The sequence below is a fragment of the Gracilinanus agilis genome, chromosome 4, assembly GCF_016433145.1.
Source record: "Gracilinanus agilis isolate LMUSP501 chromosome 4, AgileGrace, whole genome shotgun sequence".
In the NCBI taxonomy this organism is placed as follows: domain Eukaryota; kingdom Metazoa; phylum Chordata; class Mammalia; order Didelphimorphia; family Didelphidae; genus Gracilinanus; species Gracilinanus agilis.
In genome coordinates, this window is record NC_058133.1 from 123,404,413 (window position 1) to 123,428,811 (window position 24,399).

The following is a 24,399-nucleotide window of genomic DNA, read 5'->3' on the forward strand; positions in this document are numbered from 1 at the left end:
CTTTCTAATCCTCAGTATTTTTGTTTGGAAAATGGAAATAATGGGGTTGGAATTAGAACTGTAATGTCATTGGCATGCACTTACTTTTGCTGCAACCAAATAAGTTGTGAATATCTAAATGACTAGCACCAGGAACACAATCATCACACTTTAAGCCAGTTACAAACTGTTTACAAAAACATTGGCCAGTGACCAGATGACAGCTTCCGTTCAGGGCTCCTGGGAGATGACAGTTGCATGGCTGGCATCTATAAATAAAAATAAATAAACTATTAAGGGGCAGGAACATTCAGCTTGATCTGCCATGTAAAATGTTATTCTGAGTAGACCATTAGCTTCATGGTATAAAATAGTCTATTTCCCCCACATAATAAAGAACTGGGAAATGAAAATCAAGTGACTCAAAATCTTGCTCACATCTCCCCCATAAAATCTTCCCTGATTTAGCTAAAGTCCTTACTATAAGAGCTGTGCTCTTGTGTGTGTGTGTGTGTGTGTGTGTGTGTGTGTGTCTGTGTGTGTATTATTCCAAAGCATCTAATAGAATAATCTTCTCAGTGATGTCCTATTAAGAGGTAATGATTCACTTTTTCACAAAAGGAGACTCATCCGCTGTTCATATGTAAAATTAATCAATCATTAAATATGTAAGTGTCAGGTATCGTGCTAAGTCCTAGGAATATAAAAGGAGACAAGAAGCAGTACCTGCCTTCAAATAACTCTAAATTCAGAATGGGTGAATGAGGGGGGCAGCTGGGTAGCTCAGTGGAGTGAGAGCCAGGCCTAGAGACAGGAGGTCCTAGATTCAAATCCGGCCTCAGACAATTCTCAGCTGTGTGACCCTGGGCAAGTCACTTGACCCCCATTGCCTACCCTTACCAATCTTCCACCAAGGAACTAATACACAGAAGTTAAGGGTTTAAAAAAAAACAGAATGGGTGAATGACTTGAATATAAAGAAGGAAACTATGAGTAAATTAAATGAACACAGAATAGTATACTTATCAGATCTCTGGGAAAGGAAAGATTTTAAAACCAAGCAAGAGTTAGAAAAAAATTACAAAATGCAAAATAAATAATTTTAATTATATTAAATTAAAAAGGTTTTGTACAAACAAAAACAATGCAACCAAAATCAGAAGGGAAACAACAAACTGGGAAAAAATCTTTATAACAAAAAACTCTGACAGAGGTCATCTAATTACTCAAATATACAAGGAGCTAAATCAGTTGTATAAAAAAATCAAGCCATTCCCCAATTGATAAATGGGCAAGGGATATGAATAGGCAATTTTCAGATAAAGAAATCAAAACTATCAATAAGTACATGAGAAATGTTCTAAAGCTCTAATTATTAGAGAAACGCAAATCAAAACAACTCTGAGGTACCACCTCACACCTAGCAGATTGGCTAAAATGATAGCAGGGGAGAGTAAGAACTCACTTTCTAACAGGGAAGACAGCAAGCAAATAAATATGGACAAACAAGCTATATATAGGGGGAAAGGGAAATAACTAAAAGAGCACTGAATTAAAAGAGAGAGGGTGAGGCTTCATGTAGAAGAAAGGATTTTACTTAATACTTAAAGGAAGCCAGAGAGATTAGTACTTGGAGTTGAAGAGGGAGAGTGTTCCCAGGCATGGCGAGACAGAGTAAAATGCCCACGCTAAGAAACAGAATGTTTTGTTCATTAAACTGTCAGGAGACCAGTGTCACTCGAATGAAGAGCAAAATGAAAGGACTGGACTAGATGACCTGGAGTAAGATCCCTTCTAGTTCTAAAAGAATGATCCCATAATCATTTTTAATATGGTTACTAAACTTGTAGGAACAGAAGAAAGTCATAGACATAATTAAATTGACTTTTAATAAGCCTCTCTGTTAGAAAGGCAACGTAATACATTGGAGTCAAAGATGTAAGTAGAGCCAGAGTCTTTGTATTAAAATCTTGGCTCTGTTAATTAATAACTGTGTAATATTCAGTGATTGACTTAGTAACTCCAATATCCTCATCTATAAAATCAGGGAATTAGATTAGTGGGTCTCATTCAAGTTGTAAGATGATAATCTTATGATATCTATATGGACAAGACAAAAGTTGATATGATTTGGTGGACAGATTCCGTGGAACAATGGGAACAATATATCAATGACTGTGGATTGATGCACATTTTGTGGAAGGTCTATACTGGAATATACTTCATAGTTTTTAAATATCTATTCTCTTACATTCTGTGTAGGAAAATTAGAGCTACCAAGTCAAGAACCCAGACTGATTCACATATGAACATAACCTCATGCCACAAGATGATGCAAGGGAAGAAGACACAAATCAGCACACCACAACATGGTTGCTGTCATTTCTGGTCCATTATGTATCTCTCCTGAAATTCCCACTATTCCCAGACTACCAGCAACCCTCAAGTACCACTATGGTCTCTACACACCAAACTATCTCACTACCAAAAAGAAGTCAACCTCATACATCTCTCACCATTCCTAGGTCAACAGCATTCCTATATCTTGGTACTTCTAAATATGCTGAGGAAAATGCCTGTACCATCAGCCACCCTCTTCATCAGCTGCTGCAGCAGTGAGAGATACTGAGGCAATTTTTTCCTCAGGCAGCAAATGAAAGTTTCTGGATATTTCTTTTTCCCAGGCCCACTGTCTTCCAAATTCCTCACATAAGGGGAAATATGATAGCTGTCTTTAACCATAGAAAGGGCTATCATGTGGGAAGGGGATTAGATTTGTTTTGATTAGCCTCAGGGGAGAGCTAAGACCAATTAGTGCAAGTTACAAAAAGCCAGATTTTAGCTCTATATAAGGAATACACTTTCTTTACTGCTAGGTCTATGTATAGGTGGAATGGTTGGCTGGGGGGGGCGGGGTAAGTTTCCTATCATTATAGTTCTGTAAGTGGGAGCCAGATAACTACTTGTTAGGGATGTTATGAGAGAGCTTTAAGTTCACTAAATACCTGAGAGCCCTTCTAATTCTGAAATTTTTTAATTTCTTTTAAAAAGCATTAGTATTGATTGATAAAAGTAATTGTATTCAGAGGAAAATAGCTTTAAATATTCCCAACAATTTTAACATATCTTGAATTTCCATGGGTCATTTTGTGCATTTAACTGTTTATCTAGAATGTTTGGGCAGTGGAATTCTGAGAGTTATCAAATATATTCCACATGGATTACTAATTTTCAAAGAATTACAGGACAATAAACACATTTCACACTCAAATTTTAGGGAGCAAATGTAATCTTTGGTATTCAGAAAACATTTCAGGACTACTTGTGTTCATCATTAATTATCATTTTGGAGGACTTGGTAATAGCTGCAGGAGATTGGGTTGAACCTCTATTGATATGATGACAGATTTTAAACACTGATGCACTAAAGAAATTTCTGATTTGAAGTTTGTCATTTGCATTCAAAAAAGAGGCATTCATTTAGAAATCAGACTATTTTAGTTTCACAGTTGTTTAGAATTCTTGGTAAATATAAATTTGCTAAAAATATAGATTTGACAGTACTAAATAATCTCTTATGCTGAGAAAATAAGAAGATAAAAAATAATAATTTCTTTTTGATTCAAGTCAAATCATGGCTTTTCTTCTATAATATAGGCCATGGTATTGGCATGTCCCTATCACGTAGAGAAGAGGGAAAAGATCAAAATTTACTAGGAGACAGGGATTTTTCTTCCTTTCTTTGTATCACCAGCACTTGGCACAACACCTGGAATATATTCTAGTAGAACTTCTTAAATGCTTTTTGATTGACTGCCCATATAAATGATACTGAAAATGTTTTAAATGTACCCTTTTCAAATTGAGTCCAAACAATTATGAAGTTCTTCTGAGGGGCAAAGCACTTTGTTGAGCACTAAAAAAATATAGTTTCTTCAGGACTCTTAATCTTACTGCATGAAACTATTTAGAAAATTATAGTACCTTTCTACCTCCTCACTGTGAACCAAAAGAATAATCCAATATGTTCCATATTCCACCAGAGAGGAAAGAGCATTTTCTTACAAACACAAACAACACTTGGAGTTGATTAAAGGCAGTTGTTATCATTTACGTTGGGGTAGATAGGTGGCAAAGTGGATAGGGTTTCAGAACTAGTCAGAAGACACGTTCTTCATGAATTCAAATCTGAACTGAGACACTTAAAAATCCATGTGACCCTGGGCAGGTCACTTAACCCTGTTCACCCAAATTTCTTCATCTATAAAATGAGCTAGAAAACAAAATGGTAAACCACTTCAATATCTTTGCCAAGAAAACCTCATGTGGCGTCACAAACAGTTGGACACAACTGAAATGACCAAAGGACAATTATTTAAATGAAGTCTTAAGGATTTTATTCACTAATAGCTTATTTAATTGTTGGTTTTTTTCTGTGCTAAAACTTAACTCCGAATATATGCATCTACAAAAGGGAATGCTGGCATATACATTCCAAAGAACAGTGCTTAATCCCAAAGCCAAAACCAGATTAGAAAATCCTTAGGAACAAGAACTATTTTCATTAATAATGTGACAATAAAGTGGTTTATGCATTACAAAACATTTTCTTCCCACAACCTTTTAAAGTAGATATTACAAAAGGTAAGACCTCCCATTTCCAAATAAAGAAATGGAATCAAAGAGAATTTATGCATCTTTTTGAGGGGTATATGGCAACTAAGTGACAGAGACAAGATTCAAATTCAAGTTGCCTAACGTCAAGATAAACTTTTTCAATATATAACACTAAGCAGAAACTAAAGCAATGTGTAGCAGGCTCAATATATATTTGTTGAATAGTTTAGTAAATTAACCAATTTGTCTTTGGAAAGCCACAGCATAACTTTTTTTAAAAATTATAATTATGCTTGACTTAATTAATGTCAATATTGGCATTCCCCAAACAGATATGGAATAATTATGATTATAGCCAATACTTAAAATTTCTAGAACTTTTTACATACTTATCTTACTTAGGCTTCACAACAATCCTGGAGATAGGTACTAATAGACACTTCTATCCCCATTTTACAGATGATGAAAATGAAGTACATAAAAGTTATATGGTTTGCCCAGGATCACACAATTTTTAAGGGTTTAAGGCAGCTCTCCCTGATTTCTAACTTTATCCATATGCTACATTGTCCCAAATTGATAATAGGTATAAAATAATGCCCAAAATAAGACAGTAAAACCTTATGCAGACAATAAAGAATTTAACATACTGAAGTAGAGTTCCTTAAAGATCCAGTCACTAGAGTAAAAACTTCCTCTGTCATGGTCCAAAGGAAATCCAAATCTGTTTCTCAATGTTGTTGTTTTTTTTTTTTTTACATTCTTCAAAAAACTACAATTTAATCACTGTGAGCACTCCCTCCACCAATATGAATCACAAGGCCTCCAGACATTCATGAGTTCCTATTGCCAAAAAGCTTCATCACCTGGAGAACAACCTTCTGGTGATGATTCTCTCAAAACTTGGCTAGATGGGACCTAGGTTGGCAGTGAGACAATTTATCACTAAGCCCTTTCTCAAAGTCTTCCCAGTTTGGTAGGGTTGCCAGATCTTACACTCTACTGGATAGCCTTCAGGAACCCAAGGTTGCAATAAGACATTAAAGTAGAACTATATGGAGGAGAAGAATCCCCACCCCTTACTCAATAAATGCTAGAATGCTAGATTATTTTCTTCCATTCCCTCCTTCAGTAGAATGATTACGAAGAATAAATTTAAACTTGTATGAAGACTCAGTGGCAACTGAAGAGGGTAAATGGAAGTTAGAGGGAAAAGTCATAGCTTAATAATAATGCTTGGAGACAGAAAATGTTCCCAAAGTTTTATCCTTGTTTTTATAGGAAAAATGGCACTGAAAAATGGGAAACTATAGAGAATTGTCCTTAATCTACCTAAGAAGACTTTAGAGCTAGAGATCCATAAAGTATGGCAGGAAGCTAGTGTCTCAAGAAGAAGAAAAATATCCTATTTTCCATCACTCTTACTTTCAAATAGAATCACAGTAAAAAAAGAGAAGAGGACTAATGGGAGTATTTGGCTTCCTTTACAGAACTGTGTTTAGAAAATTATTGTACAACTTTGAGACTGATGGTTTTTCATTCAGGGTCTCTATTTTGTTATCCTCATTTTAATAAAATATTAAGAGGAAGTTAGATGCTGAATTTGCTTCAATGCAATTGGGAGAATAGTGACTAGAGTGTCATTGGGTCTAGTCAAAAAGACTCATTTTCCCGAGTTCAAATCTGGCCTTAGACACTTACTAGCCTTGTGGCCTTAGGCAAATTGTTTAAGTCTTTTTGCCTTGGTTTCCTCACCTGTAAAATGAATTGAAGAAAGAAATGTCAAACTATTCTAGTATCTTTGCCAAGAAAACCTCACATGGGGTCACAAAGAGTCAGATGCTACTGGAATGAATGAAAAACAACTACAAGATCCCTTCTAATCTTAACTGTGATTAGAATCTATGATCTAATAACTTGGTATCTGTTCTACTCATTTAACAATTAACTCTTAGACTACTTTTTTGTTGTCACTTAAGTGTGGGTGAAAGTAAGAATACAGTGTGATAGAAGGCAAAACTATAATCTTATGAAAATACTCTGAATATATGATATGTTTTTTGCAAGTTTCAAGAGTGTATCAGGATACTAGGGGTTATTGTGCATATATTTTCTCAGATTTCTCAAATAAAAGTGAGAACATTTTTAACAATTTTCAATTTTTTAAACAATTTTTAACAATTTTAACACTTTTCAAAGCAGAATTGGATCTCCCTGCCATAAGGGTGACAACTAAATCTGGGAAATTTCATTTAGATCATTGAAATAACATCAGATATGATATTTTCAGTTCTGCCTTGGTGAGTATAATAAGATGTACCTCTTAGTAGTTTGACATCAATGACTATAACCAGTGAAGCAAATATTAGGGAACAAATTATCAAATATCCATCTATAATTTCTAGGCCTCAGATTCACCCATGAAAATTATTGCACTGGCATTTTATTAACTGTGATAGGAACTGAAACATGTTACCTCCAAAAAGAATTACTCTAACAATTAGCCCACGGCAATGGTTATGATTAGCATAAGCAATTTTGGCACCACAAATTATTAAAAACAAAAAAATTGCATATGTCTAAAGATAGGGATCTTTGTGTGGCACATTTAAAATAAGTTTAAGGATATCATTCACCTATCCTTTCTATCCATCAAAGGTCTTTATTAGAGTTCCTCTACCCCACTGCAACTCTGATTGTGTGATCTCCTGGGTAATCATTCAACACCCTTAAAAAGGCTGATAAAAGCTAAAGCTGCAAAATAAACTGCAAATTTGTTTTATGGACTAATATTCCTTTGGGAATAAATAAAGCACATTCTCTCTTGGAAACCACTATAATCTAGTTTGGCCTCTTAAAAGATAGAAGGAGGCAGGGAATTGGGAGAAGAGAGAGGGGGGGTGGATTTTGTTTTTCTTTTTCAAAAATTTATACTGGGTTCTTTAATTTATATACAGGTCTCCCTCCTTCATATAGTGGTTTTGCTTAGATTATTTAGCTATTTCCACAGTTAAAGAAAATTGCCCTTAAAAAAAATAAGATTGAAGAATCCTGGGGGAGACAAATATGTTTTATTTGTTCTTAATTTCATTTCATGCTATTACTTAGCATATATGGTTTGCGGGGGGTGGTTTTTTGATGTTATGGTGACACTCATAAACATTGAGAGACAAGCTTCTGCTCCTGCAACAATTTATTTTACTGCACCACTCAAGAATAAGGGTCTCCTGAGTATTTCAGTTTTCATTACCATTCACTCATGAGACAATCAAACTTATTTTACATACAGTACATTTATAGTAATGGTTCCCAGGTTCTAACATTGTCCCTTTCCTTGATGTAGCTCTCTTCTCTCCCAGCCAACTACTACTCATCTAACTCCACCTTCACTCAATCAAAATCTATGGGATATTAACCTCCAAATGCAAACTAAATAAATCCTTTCTCAGGAAAGCATACTGTATTTTGAATAATTAAAAATGACTCTGCCTGATTTTATAACCCCTTATTCAAGCAGAAGCCTGACTGTTGTGGTAATTGTTTGCTTTCAGTTGGTGAGAATTCTGCCTGACAGGAACCTTTAGCCTGGATCCTTTCTAAAGCTGTTGTTTGTTCCTCCAAAGTGAAGATCACAGGGGAGACCATGGTGATTAAGATTTAAGTACAGTGATGCCTCCAAATTTCACAGACCCACAAATGTAATTTTCTACATTCTCCAGGATTGTTTACCAAATAAGCTACAAGTTTCATGTCATTTTATAAGCGCTTCTTCCTCAAGAGCTCGTCCTAAATGAGATATATCTCACATTTATTAAAACAGAATTATATATAATAAAAGAAAAGACATTTTCAACTTGGAAAGAGAAAAACCAAACTAAGATGAATTGCAATATTGATTTTGCCAGGATAAATGGTTTTTGTAATATTAATATAAAGAAACCTTTATTACATTGACTCTCTAGGTACGGCTCAAGCTTCTCCCGCAATCTGTTTAAAATCTTCATTTTTCATCCTTATGGGAAAACCTCACTTGCTAAATGGATTTCATAAACAGTAATCTGTCAAGATTTATATAGATAAACAATTTGTGATGTTTATTGACCAGTTCATTACAGTAAACAAAACAGGAGTAAAGCATTGCTAATCTTGGCCAGCAATCATGACCATTATAGCTGTTTGGACCCCTATGTAACTCAATGTTGTCTGAGACACAAATGGGAAAACAGTTAATTTGCTTGTGCTTTTAAGATCACCAATCTCATATATTTTCCTCTCAAGAGCTTCTGCCCCTGCCCCCACTCAGGTGTACAAATAGAAAGAGAGTCAGAACCTGTTCACTATTATTAGAGTAAAGCCTCAATTAGAAAAAAAAAAAAAAGGATGTTTTGCAGAAACAATCGATTGTCAGATTGAAAAAAGAAATACTGGATTTGGAGTCAAACTTCCTGGGATTAAGTCTTGGTTTTTCTCTTTACTTCCTTTAAATGGCTTTACAGAAGTCACTTAACCTATTTGGATCTCAGTTCTTTATCCTAATGAAGGAGTAGGATTAGATGGATTCTAAAGTCTCTTCCAACTCTAAATGAGTGAAATTATGATCTTTTGCATAGAAGGTGGGCAGAAGGAGACTTACCTCCCTCCTTAATTTGTCTTCAAAACACTCCTTCCTCCACCTCCCTGAGGTCACTTCTTCCTCACTTCATGCCCTCCAGCTAAGTTAGATACACTTTCTGGCCCTCACCCAGAGGATGATGGCTTCCTTGGCTTCCTTCTCCCAAGAGAAGTCTCAGCTAACCTTCTTCAAGAGGTCTTTCCAAGTCTCCCTTAATACAAGTGCGTCTCTCAGAGATTACCTCCCATTTAAATTATATATATTTTGTATCTACGGTGTGTGAGTTTGTATCTCCCAAGAAAAACAATTGGAGTTGGCTTTCACATCAGTGTATTTATGGTTTTATTTGGGGTTTCATTTATGTATAAACAACATGCAAATGTGTTTTGCATGACAATAAAAATAAAATTTAAGAAGAAAAAGAAGAAGAAAGTGATCTCAGGAATAGTTGGGTAGCACAGCAGACAGGTAGGTCTGGAGTCAGGAGGACCTAAATTGAACCTCAGATCCTTCCTACCTGGGTGATCCTGGGGCCCCCATTGCCTAGCCCTCGCCACTCTTCTGTCTTAGAATAATTATTTAGATCAGTGATGGGCAAACTTTTTAAAGAGGGGGCCAAAAAAAAGGAAATACTCATATGTCAGGCTGTTTCTAAGGCAACTCTTTCAAAGTTTCATTGTATTGTATCTTCCTCATTGTATTAGTCAGATTAGGAATAATGTAGCCCAGGCAGATAGAACATTTCAGGGGGCTGCATCTGGACCACAGGCTGTACTTTGCCCATCACTGACTTAGAAGGTAATGGTTTAAAAAAGAAAAAGGAAGTGATCGCCATGAGGGCAAACATTGTAGTTATTCTTTTTGTTGTATCCCTAACCAGGCCTAACACACAGTAACCATTTAATAGATGCTCATTGATCACTGAGTTAATAAGTGACTTGCCCAAGGTTATAGAAGCAGTAAGTAGTAGAACTGTAATTCAGACCCAACATGCAGAAGGTGAGAGATAATTTTTTTATAAAATCCCATTTGAATGCCTTTTTTCCACACCATGTAGATGTTTGTTGTATAAGGCAAGCCCCATGTGTTACACAGTGAAGTCTCCTGGTCTCCCCTAGATAACAACACACAAGAGTAGAATGTTCAAATATCAAAAGCTATAATTTTTCAAATATTGCCAAAAGTAAGTGAAGGCTTTACCTCAGTTCTGGTTGCACTCTTACAACTTTAAGACTTCTGAACCTGATTGAGATTTATAAAGTACCCAAAACTGGGTACCTGGAACAAAAAAATGTGGGGCACCATAGAAGAAGCTCTAAAATTTGCCCCCAAAATATTAGACTGACAGCAACATGGAGAGCTGAGAGAAGGGCAGTGAAAGGATGTTTGAAGTTAGCAGACCCAGATTTTAATCTCAGCTCTACTCTTTACTATCTATGTGACCTTGGGCAAATCACTTAACCTAGCTGTGCCCTAGTTTCCTTATCTGTAAAATGATTTGGTTGGATAGCATGGCCTCAGAAGCCCTTCCCAGATCCAGATATATAATTTGTCAAAATTATCTCTAAGTTCTCTTCTATATCTAAATTTATTATTCCATAAATATTTTGGCTAAGAATACTATGGGAGCAATGGACTGATTTTGGGCATAGTACTATTAGCATCCTCGACATCCTTTGGGAACCAACTGAGAATATAAAAAAAGTTCCCAAAGCTGTACTGAAACTCTCAATCTTTCCCCAATATTTTTTACTGCCGTATTATAAAAAGAGACAAGTTGACAAGAAATATATCTGACTGTTTTATTCTAATTTACTTCTTTCAGTGATCTAGTTCTGACAGAAAACTCCAACTGAGCACAATTTGGAATCCTGCATGTTATTTCTATATATGGCCAAATGTTATATTAAAATGTTCATGTGTAAAAAGGGCAAAAATGTCGCACAAGAAAATAATAACTTTGGTCAAATGCAGGATTTCCTTTGCATCCATTACAGTTAATGCTAGCTCCTTAAAGGTATTTTTGTTTTGCATCCCTAGCATCAAGTACAGTTCCAGGCTGCACTTAATAATCAGTTTTGGTGGAAACCATGCCAGATTTGGAGTAATAAAATCTTAGGTTCTAATCTTGCCCCTGCCACCAATTTCCCATGTTATCTTGGAAAAATAACTCCATATTTTAGAACTTCCAGTTCTACATATGAAAAAAATGAGGGGATTGAACTGGGTTACTTCTACATACCCTTTTGGTTCTAATGATGATTCTGTAACCTTATGGATTGATTTCAAGTCCTGAACGCTTGGGGTAAATCCTATAGATTCCTTGAATAATCTGGAATCTAGATGTCCTCAAATCAGGATTCAAGGGGAAAATTGCTGCTGATAATAAACAGAATAACTAGTTTTCATTATAAGGAATCTAAGAATAAGTCAAATCAATAAGCATTTCTTAAGTAGCTACTATGTGCCAGAAATTATGCTAAGCTCTGAGGATATAAAGAAAAATAAACAATCCCTGGTCTTAATAACAGTAGCAACAACAATAATAATAGTGCCTATTGTGTGCCAGGCACTGTGCTAAACATTTTTAATTTTTTTTAATTTGTTTTACATTTAAATGCCCAGTTAAGTCTTTCTTCCTCCCTTCCCTCATTAGAGAAGGTATCATTTGACAAAATGATATATGTATATATAAAATTATGTTATTTATTTCTATAAATAGTATCTCATTGGGACTCTCAAGGAGTTCATGGTACAGATTACATGCAAACAACTACATTTGAACTAGAATATATATATATATATATATATGTGTGTGTGTGTGTGTGTGTGTGTGTGTGTGTGTATATACTAATCAAATAGTACTAGTCTCAGAAGGAAGAGACCAAGATTAAGGAAGTTGGTTTGAGAAAGGTTTCTAGCAGAAGGTGAAATTCATACTGAGACTTAGAGGAAACCAGGGGTGCCAGAAGGCAGAGATAAGAAGAGAATTCCATGGGGACAGTCAGGGAAAATGCATGGAAGCAGGAGAACAAGTTCCAAGAAAACAAGAAAACTGGTTTCACTGGATAGTAAAAGATATGGAAGTGAGTAAAGGAGGGGTGGGGAATGGAAAATCCAGTCATAAAAGGCTTCCAAAGTAAAATAGGGAATTTCATATTTAATCCTGAAGGTCAGAGGAAATAAGAGGAAATAGGCTCTAGATATTTTCTCTGGCTATCTTCAATGCCTAGAAAGTTCTGTTTATCTATGCCTACTGACCTCCCTGGCTTTCCTTTAAATCCCACCTAAAATCCCATCTTCTGCAGGAAGCCTTTTCCCAATCTCCCTTAAATTCTAGAGCCTTTTCTTTGTTATATATTTCCTATTTACCTTGTGTACATGGCTTGTTTGTACATTTACTTGTTGGTTCCACAATTAAATTGTGAGTTTCTGGAGGACAAGAACTGTCTTTTGCCTCTTTTTTTTTAATCCCTAGCACTTCGAACAGTGCCTAGCACACATTGGGGGTTTAATAAATATTTATTGATTAACAACAGTGGTAAAACAATATCTGCCATAGATGGCATACCTGTTTGGAGATAAGAATAAAATACAGGCAAGTATAACCTGGGGAATTGCTGGATTATAAAGAATCTGCTTGATCAATCAGTCAACAATCATTTATTAAGTATTTACTGTGTGCCAAACTGATTACCAGACAGAAATTATTATCACAGGGTAAATGAAGGTAGCATAAATAAATTCAGTGTATTAAATATGGATCTTAACTACGTGTGGACAATTGTAGGAAAAGAGTCGAACCTGGCTCCTTTGTGTTTCATTATTTGTGGGTCAAATTCTATTTTCTTTTTTATTACACTGATTTTCAATGGGCCAATCTTTTTGCTTCACTGTTTTCTGTGCTGGTTTAGTCATTTTTATTTCATGTGTCAGAAATAAATGGAGGGAATTTTATTCTCAGATCAGTTTGAGGGCATCTCTACCCCTCCCCCACAGTTCTGATAGGTGACTTTTGAAGAATGAACTACTGAAGAAGAAAAACACAGGTGACTTGTCAGACTGGGTAGAAGGAACTTGTTTTGGCTCTAGGGAGCATGAGAGGAATATAGAAGAAAGGAACAAAAAGAAAAACATTAGATATAACTGAACAAAGTGAAGGGAACATGAGGGAGAGCAAGAGGAAAAGACACCTGTGAGAACCAGTAGGAGGTCTTTAGGGGGTGCTCAGTACACTTCAATGGGAAGGGCAGATGGGTATGTGATTTTTTCCCCCAAACAAAAGAATACAATGACTCAATACATGAGTTTAAGTCAAGTCCTAGGCCTAAATTTTCTCTTGCTACATAACTATATAAATTTCCTGGATATGTGGATATTCTTTCCTCGGCCAAAAAAAGATAACCACATATTTGATAGTTCCCCATATTTATGGCTATTTCTGCACTAAAGCTTAAGAGTATTTTGAAATAGTAAATGGCATATGTACAATAACAACCAGAAGTCATCAGGGAGATTTCCACATCTTTCAAGAAATAAAAAAAAAAGACACTGTAAAGATAAAATGAATTTTTATCATTTTCCAACTCTAAGAAAAAGAATAAATCAAGTATTTTCTCATGATCATACTTCCAGACTCCCTATTGACCTTCCAGGCTAAGGAATTTCCTTTGTAATGATGATCAGTGCTAAAGAGAAAATACACAGTAGAAATCATCAGTTACCCTTGAGTAGGGGGGTCATTCTAGATGCACACACATTCCACATGTCTAGTTTTATAAAAGCACAATCATGTTTATATCCTTTGGTGACATAAGGATACCACAGCTTCATTCTCCTTTTCTAGCTCAAGGGGACACAGCATGGCACTAAGTGTTAGAGGAACAAGGAACTCGCTATTTTCTATTTTTCTGTTTTCTCCCTTTGCTGATTCTCTAAGACAGAAAAAAAATTATCACCATACTTTAAATATTAAGTATGGAGGACTTTTGAAAAGGTAAGACGATGAATGCAAAGGCAGTTCCAACATTCCAACTTGATACTCATTGATTTTCCATTTTTTCCTGGCTCTTCTCTCCCTATCGCCCACCCGTAGAGGTCATGGAATCATAAATTGGGAGCTGGAAAAGACCTAAGAGGTCATCAAGTTCAACATTTTCTTTTAACAGATGAGGAAGCAGACTCAGAGAGGTTAAGGAAGTTGCTAGGGTCACATAGCTCGTTTATGTCTGAGATAGGATTCAAACCCTAGTCTTCCTGATACCAAGTCTCTTGCCCCATCTTCTATATTACTTCTCCTCACTTTATAAAAAAAAATAGCTTGAGTATTGGAGAAACAATGCAAGTGACCACACCACCTTCCCCTTACCCATAGGGAAGGCATACATTTTCCCTCACTTACCAACTAGATTTTCATCTTGTATTTACCCTGTCCACACTCTAATGGAGGTGTTAATGAGTATTGTCATGGCCAAAAGGCAGGCAGCAGGAGGGAAATGAGAAGATGAAAAGGGTTTGGATAATCTACAAACCCTTGAATAATCAGCAGTGGACTATGTACTAATTTAGGGGTTAGTCAGTCAGCCAGCAATATATGTGTGTGCATATACTGAGAACCTGCTGGGTGCAGAGCATGTTAGTAGTTTCTCTGGGATGGGAATGACAAAGAAACAGAAACCACAGTTCCTACCTTGGAGGAGCTTATAATCTTATGGAGGAGGTCAGATAAATACACTCAGAAATGCTGTGAGGACACATTTTTTAACAGCACACAAACGAGTGCAAATTAATACAGTATAAATATCTGTGTAAAGGCAGGGGGAGCCAAATGCACTGGATTCCAAGGAATTCATGAAGCTTTGGAAAATGTTTACTTTATTTCCATAGTATACTTTATAGACTGAAAAAATTAGTGCATTGGTAAAAATAATACTGTAGAAAAAAAAAGGAATGATGATCTGCAAAATTTTAAACCTGAATTAAAACAGGAAAAACACAAAAGCAAGAGATGATGGGAAATAAAGTCATGGGATCTATAGTGCTAATAGGGAGTAAAGGTCTTTCAGCACCCAATAGTTCTCAGTGTTTGAGTTTCAAGAAGCTGACATTTGGGAATTTCTGTAAAAAAAAAGGTGGGGCTGGAGAGAATCAAAACTTCACAGCAAAACCTCAAGCTTCAGAAAATAGTCTTATTTAACACCAATCATTTTTAAAGCAATTGCCTTAGGAAGCATGCAGAGAACCCTATGACATATTTAACATCAGAGGCAAAGGTCAAAGAGACATAAGTATAAGCATGTGAGTAAATTGAAAGGGTTACCTTTTAGAGAAGATGTTTTGAGGCTGCCAAAAAGATTTCAAAGTTAGCAAGCAGAGGTAATTGCCAAGATAATTAAATCAGAAACATTTAATTATTAAAACTAATAGATGTTTACCTCCCAGCCAGAGGATCAAACCCAAAATAATGGTCCTTGCAATGGTCACACCTCTGTCCAATAATAGAAGCGCCTTGGCAAATGCACTGACCAGTTAGGCTATTACAGACCTGATGAACTGCACCAGCTGTATGGCATGAGCATGGCAAGCAGCCAGTTTTATTGCCTGGAGAAACATAAAAACCTAGAAATAAAGAAATCAAACTATTACAAATTATTTTCTTTTCTTTGCCACCCCCTCCCTCTTTTTTTGGTCCAGAATTGTGATTTCATCAGTGACAGAAACTCCAAATGTGGAAAATCTCTCCACTGATGAAGATTGGTACCTCGTTTGCAACTTAGATCATAACATCATAAATTTCAAGCAATTTATATTCTTAAAGAGAGTTTCCTTAGGCATTGAGAGATGAAGTGTCTTGTCCATGGTTGTACAGCTAATATTTGTGAGGGTTTCTTTTTCTTCACAGATCTTCAAACAGTAGCTAAGCTGCTGGGGTATATCATAGTGGGGATCAGTCTGTCATATATGGCTTCAGCTAGTTGACTGTTAAAGTCCCTTTGCTCTCAGATTCTGTGTCAAGGGAAGAACTTAAAAATGGGTTTTCCTGAATCCAAGGCCAGCCCTCTAAATACTCCATTATTTTTTCTCCTTAATAAAGAAATAACACCATCACATAGTTCTATCTCACATCATACTTAGGTAAGGAATAGAGCATATGGGGTTTTAGATCACTGTATAAATTATCACATAAGGAAAATTTGAACCAATGACACCTTGTGAGTTTCATACTACTAGAAGATATTTATGTTGTCTGTGGCATCCAAAGTGGAGATCGTGACCTTTGTAAGCCAGAAAGACAAACGCATACCTAAGATCTTTCTAAGTATCAAAATTCCGTGTTTAGAATTTGCTTGTGGACTTTGGGGTTTGTTTTTGCTGGTGAAAAGATGGTTTGATTCAGCAATATAAAAGGGGAAACCACTGGTCCCATGGGGACATAGAATGACATAATGGAAAGAGTACTAGAAGTGGAATTAAAAGCTGAGTTCAAATCACTTAATACTACTTACTACCTGTGTGACCTTAGTCAAATCACTTAACCCATCTACTTTTTGGTTTCTTCATCTGTAAAATGAGAAAGTTGGATCAAACCACCCCTAAGGCCTCTTCCAGATGTACTGTAAATTCACACTTACCCCTCAATCTCCTGAAAATCATGTGAAAGAGAGAACAATTTTAACTTCCATCATTACATTGGTAATCAATACACATCTACTAAGCACTAGCACCATCCTACACATGAAGAGATTAAAAGATTTTAGGTTAACTATGGTCACTGTGCTCAAAAATCTTACATTTAAGTGGGGTGAAAGGACAGAAAAACACAAATATGGCATAAATATATAGTCAACTGTCAATTATTTATGTAATGGGAAAGAGCAAAGAGTAATTGGATAACCCTAAAACCTCATTTAAGCCCATAGTTGCAACCTTCTCCCACACCAACCATTTTGTCATAGCTGCTAACAATTAGCAAAATTGATTGGTCTGTATTTTCCATTCTCTTCTAACCCCTGTGTACTCTCTCTTGGAAATGTTAGCAAGTTCTAAAATGGAAAATTGTGGTCAGCAAAAGGAAGGAGATAAAGTCAAGGGTCTGTCCCACTCATTTGGCACTAACTCTACACAGCTTTGTATTATAGTAATTTTTTTTGTATAAATGTCTCATATCCCTATCTAAATTGTAAGCTCTGAAAAGATAGAGATCGTATTTTATGCTTCTTTATAATCCATATGGTGTTAAGGGAATAAGAGGGATGTGAGAATCTGTCATTTCTTCAATGTGAATTAATTGCGATTAGGAAACACCCTCCAATAATGCAGATTGACAGTTAATTTGTAATCAATAGGCTTAGAGAGCTGCATGAGACACCAAGAGATAAATACATGTGTCCATAGCTCCACAGTCAGCATGTCGCAGTGCCATGCGTATGTGTTCTCCCCTATTAGAAAGTAAGCTCCTTGTCAGTAAGGAATGTCTTAATTTTTCTTTTTATATCCCTAGCATTTAGCACAGTGCTTTGTACAAAGTAGTAAACACTTAGTAAATACTTTTCATTCAATCATACATTCATTCATTCACTTGTGTTCAGGATTCATGTGTTCTGACTCCATGACTGCTGCCCTTCTACATACTCTGCCATGTTTAATCACTGATGATCATCATAACCAGCCCCTAAAATAACCAGATTGCTTGCAGACACAAATTACTTAGAATACTTTTGTTTTACATTCAAATGTACGGTTCTTTATTTATAAAGATGACATTATTAAATGAATACATTTTGCCCAAGATGTTTGCTTAAGGATCATATTATGATGATAAAACAGTGTTTTTCTATGTAAAGGGAACCATCAACAAACAATCATTTAAGGACCATTGTGTTCTGGGAAGTCGCCTATAATAATAGGAACACATGTAACTGAACAATGCTGACTGGATCCATTTTAAATTTATGTCACATAATCTCATCTGGATCCTCACTGCAGTAAGGCAGTTCTTTTATGTAATCCTAATTGATTTACTGTCCCACTCACTAGAGTGACTTTCCCAAACTTTTTCATTCCTCCTTAAACCTCCCCTTCCCTGACTGTTTTTTGAGAATTTTGTCTCATATTTCACCAAAAACTTGGGGTTATTCACAAAGGGTTCCCTTTTTTCCCCTTGTTTCTCATCTTTTATTACTCCAATGCAACTACATCCTTCTTCACCCGTGCTTCACATAAAGAGATGGCCCTTCTCCTAGCCAAGGCAAAGCCCTCTACATGCAGAAGGGATTTCATTCCATTCTGACTTCTCAAGAAGATTGTTCCCTCTATTATCCCTATTCTCATTAATCTTCAGTCATTCCCTGTCTAATACCAGCTTTCCTACTGCTTACAAATATCCTTATGTCTCTCCCATCCTCAAAAAACCTTTATTTGATCTCTCCCTGCCAGCTACCATTCTGTATTTCTCCTCCCTTTTTGACTAAATTCCTTGAAAAATCTGTCAATAATATGTGCCTTCACTTCCTTTTCTCTCACTCTATTCTTAATTCTTTGTAAGCTATCTCCTGATCTCAGAATAAAATGGAAAATGCCCTCTCCTGTTACTAAAGATCTCTTAATTGTCAAATTTAATAGTCTTTTTTCATTCCACCTAGTTCTTGTCCTCTCTTCAGCCTTTGACATTATTGGTCGCTATCTTCTTATTTTTCCTTCTCTCTCCCTCTATCTTGTCTCTTTCTCTCTCTGTGTGTATCTGTCTTCTTTCCCTCTCCCCGACTATTCAACAAATTCCACTGGATCCCTATTGATTTCAGGATTAAATATAAATTCTCATGTTTGACTTTTAAATTACCCTGCAACATGGACCCTTCTTTTAGTATTCTTAAATCTTACCTCCTTTTACACACTCTATGATCCAGTTTTACTGGCCTTTTTGCTACTCATCACACACCACATTCTATCTCCCAGTTCTCTGGCTGTCCTGGAATGCTCTCTCTCCTCATCTCTGCCTTCTAGCTTTCCAGGCTTCCTTCAAGTTTCAGCTAAGGTTCCACCCACTTCAAGAAGCCTTTCTAAGCATTATTTCATTTCAGTGTCTTCTCTCTGAGATTACCCCAGCATTGCCTATTACATGAAGCCTTTCCTGGATCTCCTCCCCCACATGGGTACTAGTGATCCCTTCACAGTTACCTTCTACCTGCTTTATATTTGTTTTGTATATACCTATGTGGCAGGCTTAAAGTCATGTGGACTTTAATAGTGTATTTCACTATTTAGTACCAATACCAACCCTTACTCTGTCTAACTGCTATTGGCTCTTTTCTTTATCAGTTGTCAGTTTAGGTTCTAAGGCAATCAAGGGATACATTTTTATACTTCATTAATTAATAGAAATTCATTATCTCTTATTCATTAACCAATTAACTCTGGGACCCCAAAACGATCTTTTTCCAGAAATTTTCACTTCAGTTTCAATATGAAATCTCAGTCTAAAAGACTTCAACAAGCGGCAATATTACTGACTAAATAATTTATTAACAGTAACCTAATACAAAGACATATTTTAATATTTCTACATTGTACCAGCTATAATAAAAGTGATAATCAACAACACCTCTATCTCTAGAATCAAGCTAACCATAGGCAACTGATGAATGACTCCTCCCCACAAATGATGAAATCATAGTTCAGCTCTCTCAGGGTAGCAGCTTGAGTTGTCTCTCAAGTTTGAGTTGTCTCTCAGCTTGAGTTGTTTCTCAAGATACCTTCTCCAAAAAATAAGAGTTAAACTCGGTTCACTCAAAATACCTTTCAGTCTCTTTCTTCCTACCAATTTCTCAGAATTTTTGTCTTGGTCCTTAAGCTTTTTTCCTCACGTAATCTTTCTTTAGCTACAACAATTGACTCTCACCAAAATGAGCTAAAATGCAACTCCCCAATATTCTATTCCTTCCTCTCTCCAAAAGTTTGAGTTTTACTATATCATTAGAGCCCAATGTCTCTGGGCTAAAAGCTCTCAAAACTGGGGTTATACTTATAAGTATATGTGTTGTCTCTCCCACTAGAATGTAGATTCTCAGGATCAGGGACTGTTGCTCACTTTTGTCTTTGTATCACCAGAAAAGCACCTGGTACATGATGGTTACCTAATATATGATCTCTTGGTTATTTCTACTAGATGCAAGGCAGCAGATTCCTAGAGGTAATGAACTCATAACTTTGGTGCCATCAGCCCATCCCAAGGAGAGTTAATGAGTCCAAAAAATTTGTATCTTAACACAAGTATGCAGAAGTGTTAAGTGAAAAGTTTTGTGATAGCATGGGACACTGGGAAAGAAAGCTAGGTTAATCTGAGAATCCTTGGAGAATTAATGAATTATTCTTTAATTTTGAAAAGCATAAGAGGAAGACAACTTGGTCAAGGAGAATAGGTAAATGCTTTACATATAGAAAATAAAGCTTTCTGAGAAAAAAAAGAAAATTCAAGGAGTTGCAAAAATGTATACCTGGTAGCAAGTGGTATAGTAGAGGATGAAAACTTTCAGGGAATCTGGTACCAGGAGCGTGAGCTCCTTACAACCCACAGAAGGGACTACATAGGAATTTGCCATAGGGTTAATTCCCCCTTCCCCTCTCAAGAGCATAGTTATTAAGGTTAATCCCACCAGTATTTTAGTTGTCCTATTTTTAAACAGTTCTAATTAGGATGAGTCAGTTACCTTACTGCTCAACTATTACTTCTTACTTTTACCTGAGTGAACCTAATTCTAGACCATTACCTCTCCTTTTATGACTTCTAACTATAGAAAACAACCTTTTCCCTTGCCTCCTGTTAAAAGTTCAAATCTTTTGTGCAGCTTAATGATAGCTGACCTTAATTTCTGTCCTTTACCCCAATCCTTTACCAAGTCTATGCCATCAGCTTCATTTCCCCTTTATCCCTGTGTCATTTGAACTGACCTTTTCAAAGTTGCTTTTTGTGACTGATCCTGGACTATATTCTTAAGTGTGGCCATTACAATGTTATTAACCTGGCACCATGTTACACTGTGAGCCTGTACCCACCCACCACGAGAGAGCCAAGCATTATGCTTATTGCTCCACCAGGTTTGGTCCAGGTTCAGCCTCAGTCCCCAGGGAGGCAAATCTCAAGTGGACAACCAAACATTAGTCATCTAAAGTCAGCAGTCACCCATATCATAAAAATGGTGTTGTTTTATCAGGAGGGAGGCCCAGGTTCACTTATTGTAGAAGCCATATAGCTCAAAGTTATTAGTGAGGCAGCTGGTATTCTCTCCTACAGTAGCTATTTGCACAGCATAGTACCTGTCCTGTGCATAAAATGAACAGTCCATTCCCCATCAATGTCCCTCCAGAGGACTATGAACGACTCAGCTGTGCCAAGGTCTTAGATGGGAGATGGAAAACAAGTTTAACCTCTAGGCCTTTTACAGAAAAAGGAGGCCAGATCTGAGGCTAAGTACTAATTATAAGCCATTTAGAAGAAATGACTCCCAAACCAGACTTGAGAATGGACACTAACTTAGTAAAGAAAAGACTAGGTATGGAGATGGACTTTACCTCTACTACCTTGCTAAAGTCATGACTGGTGCTAGTTTGCAAACTAGTTTTGTACATGATATTCAATTTTAAACAAGGGCTATTCTCCTTAGGGATTATACCAGCTACATGACAAAGTTATAACAAGAAGTATAATTGACACACGATACAGTATCATTGTATTATCAATATTATATTATTATATAACAATAACAATATATAATATAATAACACATAATATATCAATATTAAGTTATCAATATTAGGAAACTTCTAACCAGGCCATTTGTCTGATCTACATTTTTCATCTATTCAAAGAACATTTAAATTTCCCATGTCCAAATGTTTAAAAATCTCTCCTTTATTAAGTACACATTTATTTTAAATTAAATGGTTCCTTCTTGTAGCCACTCTCCTTCCAAGATTTCTATCAAGATAAAAGGTTTATCTATTGATGCTGTACTTCTTTATCTAGGGAAAGGGACTTATGTATCAATTATTATTTACACATGAGGAAGGATGCCCAAGTGGAAGGGAAGAACAACAAGAAGAGGGAGGGCATGAAATATTTTAAATATAGAATATTACATCTAAATCCTGGATATAGTGGTGGATTTTTTCTATACAAATAAAAGAATTTTTAACATGGCTAGGCAATAGGCCACTAAAAATGTAAAAATATGTTACAACTGCTTCACTTTAGCTACCAAAACAAAACCACAAACCTAAATCCCCCTATTCTAAGTCTACAGGGTGTAATAATGCACCCTCCAAAGCTACGTAGGGGAGAAAATATTCAATTACGCTCTCCAGTTGTATTGGGATCCAAATTTTACACCTACTTCTAAAATCTACACAGGACTCCCTTATGCCAGTTTATAGCACCCCTGGCTCTAATACACAGGTCAGAGAATCAGACTCAGCAACAACAAAGATAAAAATGTAAAAACAATAATCAGAAAAAAACTGACAAATATAATTTCTGACTCTTGACATGACGATTTCTAGGTCATCATGTTGAGACTCAAAAATTAACATAATGGTCAAAACTTTACATGATGATTAATACAGTCAGCAAATTCAAAGTGAATAAGGAAAGCAAAACCCCCTTTAGGAATTATAAACTTTAATCTGTTTATTGTGTTTTTAGGAACCTTTGTTATGACACAGTAGAGATTTGAATTTACTCTATAATAGCTCCTTTTTTCCTATCGACTTGAGCACTTCTTAAATTCAAAGATTATACCACTCATAGATGTGTCTAAGATCTCTCTTCTATTCTTCTACTCCAGCTTTCCTACCTGATACTTTTGGTGTGACTCTTACCCTGAAAGCTGATACCCTACATAAGCAATTCACTTGTCTAGAAAGTCACTTCACACACCCGGAGCCATAGTCTGATTTCTCCTTTGATGCACTGTAATTTGATGGAAAACAAGTGTCCAAATCCTAATTCCATTAATAGTGCTTTGGACCTAGCTTTGATTTATGAGCTCAACACATATGATTTTGTTCTTAGTGAAATAAGGTGAGAGAGAGAGAGAGAGAGAGAGAGAGAAAGAGAGAGAGAGAGAGAGTCAGAGAGAGACAGAAATAGACAGAGAGACAGAGAAACAGACAGAGAGAAGATAGTATCATTTGTGAAATAAAACAAAAGAGGTGCTCAGATAAGGAAATTTTTTAGCAGCAAAGAGATTTTATAGGACGATCTACATGTTATCAATTAGCCTTTCTTTATTCCAAAAGCTACAATCCTCAATAAACCCCCTCTGACTTCAGTTTTCAAGGACAAGGGTGGGTCACTGGCTCAGGATGCCTTGACATCATTCCTCTGCCTCTTCAGCCTGGCCCCTGATTAAGTGCCTGCTGCAGAATGTCACTAGGTCATACAGCCCTGGGAAAGGGAACCAAGGGGGTGGGGTGGGGGAGAGACCGGAACACTATATTTATTAGTGCATGTGCATGTGTACATTCATATATGTACACACACCCCAAATAATTTTAAATTAAAGCATTTTAAAAATACTTAATGGAGGTTAAGCTGCATTTTTAACCTCTGTTCAAGTTATTGAATGGCATATTAAAACCAATGTGGCTCTAATGTACCTTCTAATGTGCACTGCTGCTTTAACAAATTGCCTATAAATTTTAGTTGAACCAAGCCTATTCCTCGTACAGTTGTAGTAAGGTTAGGTTAATAATACATGAGGTTTCATTATATGCACCTTCTTCTTTAATAATTTTTTTAAAGAAACTAGAGTGAAATCTAGGTATAGTGGGCTAATATGGTCCAACAATATTTAAAATCACAGAGGTAAAAGGGGGAAAAGGACTCCATAGGTCTTCCAGTCAATTCCCATAGCCAAAGCTGGGTTTTTTCCCAGTAATAAATGATCTATTTATTCAGGATATGTTTAGGAAAGTAGAATGAAAGTCCCAGATTGTGGCAATGCATTTTAATGTGGCAGCTGCAGAGCTGGCCACTGTGAAATGTCTGTTTATAGGAAAGGCACTTCAGGATAAGAGGGTTCTGTAATTTAAGTTTCATGAGAAAGAAATGAAAGGAAGAAAGGAAAGAAGGAAGGAAGGAAAGAAGGAAGGAAGGAAGGAAGGAAGGAAGGAAGGAAGGCTGTCTCTTATACACA

The 24,399-nt window shown here is 36.2% G+C and overlaps 1 protein-coding gene across 1 annotated transcript in view; it reads right to left on the reverse strand.

Moving 5' to 3' along the window:
- Window positions 1–24,399, reverse strand: part of USH2A (usherin) — a 1,059,501-nt gene that overhangs the window by 862,237 nt on the left and 172,865 nt on the right. Inside the window, exons 13-14 of the mRNA XM_044674959.1 lie at window positions 15,643–15,826; window positions 85–248 (exon numbers count right to left, since the gene is read on the reverse strand). Of these exons, the coding sequence (XP_044530894.1) occupies window positions 85–248; window positions 15,643–15,826 (348 nt within the window). The remainder of the gene's footprint in view (window positions 1–84; window positions 249–15,642; window positions 15,827–24,399) is intronic.